This window comes from Sphaeroforma arctica (genome assembly GCF_001186125.1).
Source record: "Sphaeroforma arctica JP610 unplaced genomic scaffold supercont1.1822, whole genome shotgun sequence".
Taxonomy (NCBI): Eukaryota; class Ichthyosporea; order Ichthyophonida; genus Sphaeroforma; species Sphaeroforma arctica.
Genome location: NW_014038736.1, coordinates 1 through 11,047, shown reverse-complemented (window position 1 = coordinate 11,047; position 11,047 = coordinate 1). Strand labels below are relative to the sequence as shown.

General features: G+C 41.8%; 3 protein-coding genes across 3 annotated transcripts; 1 reads left to right on the top strand and 2 right to left on the bottom strand.

Moving 5' to 3' along the window:
* Window positions 1-166: 166 nt before the first annotated feature.
* Window positions 167-1,984, bottom strand: SARC_11688 (hypothetical protein). Its single transcript, XM_014294222.1, has 3 exons — window positions 1,829-1,984; window positions 1,273-1,495; window positions 167-811 (listed from the first exon to the last, which is right to left on the bottom strand). Exons 1-3 carry the CDS (start codon window positions 1,933-1,935, stop codon window positions 383-385), a joined length of 759 nt encoding a protein of 252 aa, XP_014149697.1. The 5' UTR covers window positions 1,936-1,984; the 3' UTR covers window positions 167-382.
* Window positions 1,985-3,729: 1,745 nt separating this feature from the next.
* SARC_11687 (hypothetical protein) lies at window positions 3,730-5,914 on the top strand. The gene is made up of 3 exons (XM_014294221.1): window positions 3,730-4,512; window positions 5,440-5,553; window positions 5,728-5,914. Exons 1-3 carry the CDS (start codon window positions 3,849-3,851, stop codon window positions 5,781-5,783), a joined length of 834 nt encoding a protein of 277 aa, XP_014149696.1. The 5' UTR covers window positions 3,730-3,848; the 3' UTR covers window positions 5,784-5,914.
* A 770-nt stretch (window positions 5,915-6,684) lies between these two features.
* Window positions 6,685-10,594, bottom strand: SARC_11686 (hypothetical protein; the record flags this gene model as incomplete). The annotated part of the gene is made up of 3 exons (XM_014294220.1): window positions 6,685-8,384; window positions 9,248-9,522; window positions 9,925-10,594. 3 exons carry the CDS (start codon window positions 10,592-10,594, stop codon window positions 6,729-6,731), a joined length of 2,601 nt encoding a protein of 866 aa, XP_014149695.1. The 3' UTR covers window positions 6,685-6,728.
* Between the last annotated feature and the right edge of the window lie 453 nt (window positions 10,595-11,047).

The following is an 11,047-nucleotide window of genomic DNA, read 5'->3' as shown; positions in this document are numbered from 1 at the left end:
CTATGAGTACAATGTATTGACAATGAATGTTCATGCACATAAGAAACTGAATTATATCTGGAGTACGCCTGTGAATAGGTTGGATACCTTCGGATCCTGTAGTTCTGATTCTATCCAGAAGCTAAGTGAACAAATTTGTATCTCAAATACTAGTTGGAATAGATGGGACACCTTGTAGCTCGTTTTGGTCCTATTCAGTTCTTTATTGGTTTTTAATTGAAAATTGTTATTAGTAGTTTACATCTTTTTTGTTTTCTAATCGGCAAAGAACAGTTTCACCTCAACGAAATACGCTACGGTCGTATATGTTGCCGTGATAGTACCCTCACTATCGAAGACGGGCTTCCTCTCCTCCACATTGGCTGCTATGCTTGAAAAGGAATCATCGTTGAAAGGAATTTCGATCTCTTCTGTATAAGTTACAGCGGCCTGAATTGGTCCTCGGTAATTGATCAATCACAGCCGTAGCTTGATCCAACGCATCTTGCGCTCCTGCGGTGACTGCATCGATGTTGGCCTGGTTCATAACATCGGGCGAGATGTACGTGGAGATATCGGTAATAGCATTCGCCCCGGATTGTACAATCAGATCTAGAAGTCGCCCTTGCTCGCTTGTCTGCACTATCGCAATGAACTCGGCATTAGCCTTGTATTGTGACAAGTATTCCTTCTCTTCTCCGCTGTATAAATAAGACGGACAAGGGGCACACGCTGCGTTTGCGATGGCTTCTACTTGTTCATCGGTATACCACTCTTTTTCTTGGGAGAAGTCCTGGCCTTCGGTATATACACCGACAACGTCGTCGTCATCCTGTTCAATAGTATGTAGCAGGAGTAATTTTGGTTTTTGGAATGTGAGTACGTAGCAAGCATAGCGCATGCACAGTTATACACAGCCTCGACTCGGCGAAAGATACGAATACGTTGCGGCGCTATTGTTTCCATGATTTTCCATTTAAGTAAATCAAACACGAGCAAACAAAAACAAAATTCTTAGAATCCACAAAGTCCTATGCTTGTAATGCGTTATGGCTTTTACCTATATGCATCAAGTGGTCAATCAAGAGCAATCGCTTTAAATTATGCACTTAGATTCAGGCACGTTCTGCATCGGCTGATAGAAAGTGTACACTGGATTTTTCATCGGCATGGTGTATACTAAATCCAAGCAACCAAATGTGCATGCAGGTACAGTTTATATCATTAGTTGTATATTTCATTCTAAATATGATTTGTAGTAACAACTGACACTAGATTTCAAATAGTGCATACCGTGAGTGCTCCCACTACCGCGGATGAGACTTCATTCAAGCGCTGAGTAGCCTTTGCCGCTTCGCAATCTTTTGCTGGTTTGGTCAGGTCACATTTTTCGGACTTGTAAATCGCAAATCTGATTTTAGTCAAATCAGAGAACACATCCACTCGACCCGTCCCGGTGACCGTGATGGTTCCATTTTTAGGGTAACTGTTAAATTCTTCTCTGCGCTTGATTGTACTGTGAAGGTACTCGAGATGAGTACAATGACCATATGTTGCGGATTGTGTTTACAATATTTTATATCAGAAAATCGCACTATATCGAATACAGAGTACCGCGCTGTATTGCACTATAATACTGAAGTATTTGTATCACTTTGTGTCTCCTACGGCTGTTCTACTGCTATATTTGGGTCAATTTCATACCGAAAGTGCACAGGGTTCACGCAACAAAGTACTCACAGGCTGCTTAAATACGGAAGTGGCGCACGCACAAAAAGGAATAAACACTTTAAACATGTAGTCGCGTACTGATGTTGTATCATGTACCTTTCATAATATATTTACATACTGATGTTGCGTCATAAGAGACTTTGCCGACGGCAGTCGACCTGCAGTTGTGCCATCTATCATGGCGATAGCTAATACAGTAGCTGAAACTAGACTAGATACCTTCATGATTTGTGATTTGAGTTGATATATTTAGGGTCCTGACGCTGTAATGTTCTGCAGCGTAGTGTGCCTACGTGTAGTCGCGTGCCAGTCTTAAATACTGAAACTGATCCACTCCCCGACGAAGACCAAAAGGGTACAAGACCGACGGGTGCGAGATCAAGATTAGAAAAGTGGTTGATATTTCTCAGACCACATGCAAGATCTCACAAGAATGCATCTTTTAGTTATTATTTCACGGTGTAAAAGTTATGAGTTTACGCGGGCGCCATGTACACAAATATTTCATTTTCACGTGAGTAGCGTAAAAAGTATGCATTTACAGCGTATTTACTATTTCTATACAACATAAATATATATTTTTACATTTGTATGATTTTGTATAATACAATTTACATTTGTATTATTGATTTTGTGTACCGAGTACCGACTGAGTATTTTTATTTGCCCGATTTTTATTTCAGCCTGGAATCCTGATTCCTGCCCTGGAGTCCTGTACCTGTCTCGAACTCTCGATGATTCTAGATTTACTCAGGAATTTTTATGCTCCTCAGTTATAGAAACTAGGAATCCTGTGTTCAGTGTGTGTGTGCTGTAGAGAGTAACACTGTAACTGGTAACACTTTTAACACTGTAACAGACTATGTATTCAACAGTGTATGTATGTAAATACAAAATTTCAATAGTGTACAGTATTTAGTATTTACTGTGTAGTTTGTATACTGTGCATATTGTATAAAATAGTAGTTATGTATACCTTTACATGTGTACTGATACAGTATTGCTTTACGCTTTACACTTTACACTGTCACCATACAGAACATTTGTTGCAAAATGAAACAAAAAAATTATTTGCACACACTCAGTAAAAAAAGATCCAATGGGATCAGTCTATAGTATCTCTATAATCTATACAGGCCAGACCGCCAGAGTCGGAAAACTGCCAGTACCTGATTACATACCATAAATAAGTCAATACACGTGCCAGAGTGAGAGCCGGGGAGCCCAGGGCCCAAGGCCCAACCGCCCAAGGCCCCAGTGTAATAAAAGTAATAAAACTAATACAATATCGACTATCGTCAATACACATACATACATATGTCATATACCCGTATTGCCACTTTGCCAGATTTTGAGATTTTGCTCCCGACTCCTTGTGAGTAAAGAATCTCAGGCTCTCTCACTCTCAGACAAAGTCTCAGACTCCCAGTATCTCACAGTCTCTGTACAGTTTGCATATTTCAAATGAGTGATATGACACCCTTAGCCTGATTGGCTGATACTGTAATATGTACCCGTCCCCAATTTGGTATTATTTTTAGTTTTACAAACAAAGACAATCAAACTTGAAACCCAATTAGATCAGTGTATATACGACAGTACTCGCGAGAAAAAGAAATCTACAGATCTGCATCCTCATTGGCTGTTATTTTAATATTTCTGCAAATTGGGTTGTTTTACTTTTATTGTTTCATTTTTTTTACAAAAGTTTTTTTTAAAAAACACCAGCAGCAAAACGAACCCAAACAAAAAAAATGTATGTTGTAGTTGGTGCCTGCGGCCACCTGGCGCCTGCTTTCGTATTGTACAGTAAGTCAGTGAATCACAGCTCAGACCTCAAGTGCTCGTGATCGCAGCATGTATGGACGCGTTTTTTATGCATCATACTGTTAAAAACCCCCGAATCAACCAACTATTGACAAAATATATTCTGGCCGCCTGGCGCCCTGCTCAGGGCTCACCGCCTCTGCCACAGCGACCTGCAGGCTGCAGGCTGGCAATTCGTAGCAAGCAACAACACATTTGTCTACTTAACCATCGAACACTTCGACCTGTTCGTCACTCTTTCAGATATACACTGAATTAAGTTCTGGTACCAAGCAGGCGTAGTTAATCAGCACCCCTATTTCAGAAACATTATGTCACCATTAACTTCTTTAGCGGTATATGCAGTGCTAGCTTTGGCTGGTCATGCTGCTGCTGCCACTAACAAATCTGGAAAGCTTAGAGTTACTGGCGTAGGTAGATCGGACATCGGTACCACACTCACACAACTGACAATGGGGATACAGCGCTCATCGACTTGTGATATTACCCTGCCCCCGGATCAATGTTCAGCATTGGAGATCCAAGACAAGATAAATGCGGTTACTCGACCATTAATTTCCTATCTCAGCGGACTTGAAGGCGTCAAGTCTGTGCAAGCGGATGGTCTTAATATCGAGCAACAAAATGAGAGGCGGCCAATCTCTATAGACAACACTGATTGTGCACCTTGTATAGACACCAGCGACAACGACCGTGAAGTATCCAGAGAAAATGTGTACCGGACTGTCCTCACTGGCTACACAGCTGAATCTACTATAGTGGCTGTTGTACCAAGCTCGGCAATCGGCGAGATTATCGATCAATCGTTACAGTTCGGTGTTAACGATGTGTATGATGTATCATTCTTTGTAGACGCAAATACCCTGAATGAAGCGAAATACAAAGCGATCGCCTCGGCAACAACGAATGCGGTTAACCAGGCCAGTGCTGCGTTAGGAGTCTATGATGAGATGATTTTGTACACTAACCTTGCAGGTATGTTGCTTTTGATTATTGTAAATTGGCCGTTTGTTCCGGTGGGGGTATAAATACTGGACTGTTAGTGAGTATCTTTGTTTCTATTTGTGCCGTTTGTCACGCTGTGTGGCCCACTTGCAGCCTATACTATATAGTGTATCTGTGTGTGGTTCGGCAGCAGGACTAAAGAACTGAAAGTTGTATACTGATCTGTATAGATCAGCGCAGCCTATACTATATTGTGTATCTGTGTGTGACTCGACAACAGCAGGACTCATTAACTGAAAACTACCTGTACTGACCTGTTTTGGTCAGTGCAGCCTATACTATATTGTGTATCTGTGTGTGGTTCGTGTGACAGCATGTCTAAATAACTAAAAGCTATCTGTACTGATCGGTATATATCATTTTTTAAATCTGCATTGAATATTAGATTAGATGGGTTGCATTCTAATCAAAATTACAAATAGCAGGCAGCAAGATGCACGACAGTGGTAACAAAATAAATCTACAAACCCCCGTATACCTTGTATTAACGAATACAAATCGTTGAAGATAAAGATAACTTTAGTTAAAATGATCTTCATCTTCGACACTTCGGTTGTAATGATCTTCATCTTCAAAACTTCGGCTGTAATGATCTTCATCTTCAAAACTTCGGTTGCAATGGTAATTGAACATAACGAAGATGAAGATCAGTTAAAAATCATTGAATCATTACAACTTCGGCTATAATGATAACTGGTCTTCATCTTCATCTTCAGAACTTCAGTTGTGATGACTCTCGTCTAGTTATAATGATTCTCGTCTTCAAAGTATGCAGAGACTGATTGTAGATACTGATTGCACACGTTGACTCTTTATCACTTGATCAAATCCCTCTAGTTCTTTCGATTCGTTTTTTATCAGGTGACTAATTACATTGATTCGTTCGTGATATCACAGAAATCCCATTTGACAGAGATTACGGATTCGATGAGGTGCCTTACACAGAGGGACCTGCACTTATTGGAGATGATGCGGTACTGCAAACGGTAGTAGACGGCAAATTAATCGGCGGTATGTTACTTGACGTTTCCATGCTACAATTGCTCCTTGAACAAGCTGTTTTGTGCGTGACTGCACCTAGTCACTATAGTCGCGTTTGCAAGAAAGTCAAATTCTTTCACATGCAATTTTTAAACGAACTTCCCCTAATTTCTCGGCCAATCGCTTGCTATCTTTAATATTCAGGTATTCGAACGATAGAGTATAAAGTGAAGCTCGATTTAGTGACTTCAAGTTTCTAAAACGACCGCATTATAGATGCATTGGATACACATCACGACAATAAAACAAAAGTATCTAATGTTTACAACACTATCCAGACTACCCTGAGAGAAATCTTTCTACATGTACAAAGAATAAAAGTATTTATTCCTACATCCATTAGCATTCTCAGCGCCTATTAAGTCATTCTACATGTGCAAAGAGAAATAAGCATTCATTCCCACTTCCACATGCATCCTCAACGTCCAATAAGTTAGACTACACCTGCATGCAATATTTGGCATTCATTCATACACCCATGGGCATTTTACAGCCTAATGTTCATTCTTACATTTCAACGAAAACAAGCCTTCATTCTTACACCCATAAGCATTTTCATCAACTAATAAATCATTCTGCATCTGTGTAGAAGAATGAGCCTTCATTCTTACATCCATGAGAATTTTCAACATCTAATAAATCATTCTGCATCTGTGTAGAAGAACAAGCCTTCATTCTTACATCCATGAGCATTTTCAACATCTAATAAATCATTCTGCAACTGTGTAGAAGAATAAGCCTTCATTCCATAAGCATTTTCTTTTAATAAATCATTCTGCATCTGGGTAGAAGAATAGGCCTTCATTCTTACATCCATAAGCAATACTAACGCCTAATATATCGTTCTGAATAGAGGAATGGGCATTCATCTTCATATCCATTAGCATTATTAACGTCTAATAGATCATTCTACGTCTGTATAGAAAAATAAGCATTTTTAACGTCTATTGAACCATTCTACATCTGAATAGAAGCATAGGCATTGATCCTCTTATCCATAGGCAGATTTTAATGCCTAATAAACCGTTCTACGTGTGTATAGAATTAGAAACATCCATTCTTGCATCCATAAGCATTTGTAACGCCTAATAGATCATCATTCTGCTTGTGCATAGAATTAGAAACATTCATTCTTACAATTTTATTTAATCCAAGTCGAATTCGCTCGCATTCGTTGGCAATTTATGACCCAGACTCTCAAGCAACACACCCGCCGGTCCCGACAACCCTTGTTGCGACTCAATCGATTCCAAAATATTCTTCAGCAAATTCACATCCACATCCACCATCAATCCTTCCTGCAATCCATCGCCCTCTGTACTGACCGTTGCATCGGATGACTGTGCCGTTTCGTCAGCATTCTCATCATGTAAGTGGGCCTTTTCTTGGTCTATCCCCGCTGCCTGCCCGTTGTTCTGACTCACGTCCTTCGCCAGAACAAATGATTCATTCACCTTGGTGCTTTGCAGTTCTCGCTGCATGTCTTCATAGTAGGCCTGCATCTCATCACCGTCGCTGACCTCTTCTGGTTCCGTGAACCTTACCCTGTTTCCACTAGCACTCATAGTGGTCCTCTGCTGTGCCCGCTTTGGGTTCAGGTCGACAATATCTTCGTCATCACTATCACTCACACTGGTGTCACTTCCCAAGAAGTCGTTTAAGCCGTCTGCGGCTTTCTGGACATCGAACGCTCCGCTCAATTGCTCTGCATCCAGATCACCCTCCCCTAGATCAAACCCTCCTAATATTGACTGTATGTGTTTGAAGAAGTTACGGGTGTCAAAATCATCGGTATCCACCATCTCGCTCGGTGATCTTCTTTTAGCACGAGTGTCTTTGCCAGTATCAGCTCTATTCTCAGCTGTAGTGTCGCCTGCTGTCGACGGGGGCACAACAACACCGTCAAACTCTGATCTCTGACCCACAAATTGCTTCAGGGAAGCTATCATAGCAGGTATCTCACTCCCCAACTCTGTGTCTTCGTTCTTATCCACACCCTTTCGAGTACCACGCAGAACATCGTCACTTCCGATGCCTGCTTCAGGTTCTATCGAGCTAATTTCATCCCCTCTATCGCTCCTTTCGTTGCGCTTATTAAGGCCCTCCTCTGTGCTTGGTATAGCCCCCCCGGACATACGCGACTCCCACTGCTCCTCTATTTCCTCTCCGGTCATAAACAACCAGTCTATGCTGTCCGCGGCATCGAGAGTATCGATTGTATCTTTTTTGTGCGCCTCGAAGTACTCCTGCACATCCGTGTTCATATATATATCCCAAATATGTGCCTGAGGCAACATATCGTCGTCATCGCCATCCTCTGTCGCTACCGTACGCGCTTTCTTGAATCCTCGTTTGAAACCGTCGCGTGCACTCTCAAACAACTTCCTGTACATCTGCGACCCCTTAATCTCGTCTTTAAAGTACCCGCGCCTCTCCAATCCCTTCAGATACGTAGTCCACTCCACACCATCAAAATCTATATCCATTTGCGTACTCTCACCGCCACCCACACCGAGAGCATCGCCCAGTTCGTCTCCATACGCACCTTCCCTGAAATCAGTCCCTGTGTCAGCGCTACCTCTATCAGTTTTCGTATTCGCACTCGTCCCGGTTTGTTTATCCTGCTTTTTCCTTAAGCGCCGCTCTCTGTCCGCAAGAATCTCAAACCCACACGCCAACTTGGCACCGATAATAAATGGCACGTGCTCTTTTGTATTGTGCCGAGGTTCGGGTCCAAACACTTTCGGCAACGCAAATTCGATGTGGTTCAGTTGCGCGTATAGACAGCGAGAGAACAATACCTGTGAGAGTACACCATAGAGCATAAAATAAAATTGAGTTCCGAAAAGGCACGACGATTGCATGCAGTACATATCTTGTTCTGTGTTTATTTGGTATTCATTTTGTGACTCGTGCGATGCCATACTTGTAAAATTGAATGTAACATGTACCATTCCATACTTGTATGATTGAATGAATGTATTATGCATGATTGAATGTAGTATGGACCTTTCCACTACATACCATGTGTGCCATTTCATCTTGTCTGCATGATTAGATGTACATTTGAATTCATCATAAGCCATTCTATGTACATTGTATGATTGAATAAATGCAATCTGTATGATTAGATGTACTACGGACCATTTTCATACTTGTATGATTGGATGCATTGAACGCCAACCAGCGCGGTGCTGTGCAATAGTGTGGGTGTGCACTGCTCTCACGAGCGTGACGAGAAATACGACTTGGCCCCTCATCTTGATCTGATTGGCTCGAATTTAATTATCACGGAGGTGGGTACGATCACGCAATGAGCTCTGCCTACGTACAAACGCAATACAACAAGCAGCACTGTCAAGCCGAATGGTTTCCATCCCGTCATACAAAAATGTTCACAAAGACCATGAGCCGCACACAAAACACATACAGCCACACACAGAACAAACACACAACACCAATACGTGTGCACATACAAATGGTACACCAAAACAAAGCACCCAACGAAAATACACACCGGCAATGAGGTGCAAGTTTTCCTCGACTTTCAGTGAGGCAGAACATCGCCCTCAAACTGCCAGAGAACAGACACACCTACGACGGGCGAACGCGCGCACAAATTAGACCTTCAGAATTAGATATACACAGCCTACTGACTACATACAATGTGTGCCACACTAGCCAGCGGGGAGAAAGTTTCCATCTTCTTACACACACGCATCTCGATGGGATCTCTGCTATAAATAGCCTCGACCGCGGCCGCAACCAATTGCGGTTCGCAATCTAAAATGGCAGCCACACCCGCAGGTATGATGGTATGCGCCACGTGGTTGGAGGTGTGTGCCGTGTGCATCGCCATGATAACGCGAGTATTGAAGATCGCCTGTGCTTGGGACGAGGCCTGGGTACGCTCCGGGTGGCTAAAGACGAGTTCGAGACCTGCGTACGTCACAGCATAATCGAATGCAATGAGATGACATTTTGTTATTTCGTTAAATAGCTTGGGTAGATTAAGATATTCTGACATACGTAGATGTTTTCGAATGAATATAGATAGCATACTAAATGAAATTCAGGTACCCGTGTGTGAGTCTGTAGGTGAATATATATATATATATATAAATATATATATATATATTTATAAATATATATATATATATATATATATTTATAATTATATACATATAAGATATTCGCAGGGTACACGCCACACTATTTAATCCACTACGCTAAGTGCACTCAAATTCAATATACAATTAAATAACGCACACCGCCGAAGCCGAACCAACAAGGAATCACGTGATGACAAGACGTGTGTGTATAGGACAACAATAATCACACCTTCATCCAGCGAGAGATGCTCGTTTGTTGTGAGAGTCTGTGGTATGATGTGTAGCACACCCTGGTGTATGAACACTCTGTTGTCACAGGTGTCCGGTGTGAGCCAGTCAGGTAGCGCCGCCGCGGTTTCTATTAATAAAAACTCGCCGTCCGTGTCCCGTGCGGTCACAACTATATCAGCGTTTAACCTGGTCAACTCGCATAGCAGCGCAACGGAGAACCATTCATCTTCGATGTTATCTCCAAACCTCAATTCACCGCCTAATCGTGGACATCTGTGGGGGTTTGCATTCGTATTCGGACCCCTGTTTATGGTGGTATCCCATTCCTCACCCGCGATGGCCCTGATTTGAAAGACATCCTTCTGCCATATGACGCCGTGCATCAGCGGTTGTAACGTTCGCATATAGTTTGAGACGTCTGAAGCGCATAGCTGGGCTCTTTCATCTGGGTGTATATGGGTACCACTTGGCTGTATATCACGCAGGTTGTGTATGCGGAAGACGAGCTCATCTTCTCTTGCTTCGGATAACAATCCGGCAAATGCGTCTTGCAGCTGGGTGGGAACGAAGAGGGTGATAAGTATACGAGAATGTATGAACTGATGCCTACGTACGTACGTATCGACATGCGAGTCATACAGTATAGTTGTAACTATATCCGGATGCATCACGTTATAAATCTTTCCTCTGCATATACAACTTTATCCACGCTACGCAACTCCGCAGTGAGGGGATGCACGTCACGATTCTGGACACGAGCATAGTCTCGTGACGTAGAGAGTGTAAAATGTAGAGTGTAGACTTGCAAAGATATGTACCCTTCTTTTTTCCATACTACACAAGCAAAAGTGACAAGAACATTGGGATAAACACACACACATTGGTGTGATATAATATGGACAGCAGATCATAAAATGTCCGTCAGTCAATATATGCTCTTTGTATATATCATATATATATACAAGTAGATAAACCATATATTATATACTTATATATATATTTGAATTTACATGTCTACTTAGGAATAACTAAATCTACCAATACCATTCAAACATAATATATATATATATATATATATATATGTGTGTGTGTGTGTGTGTGTGTTGTTCTGTGTGTAGTAA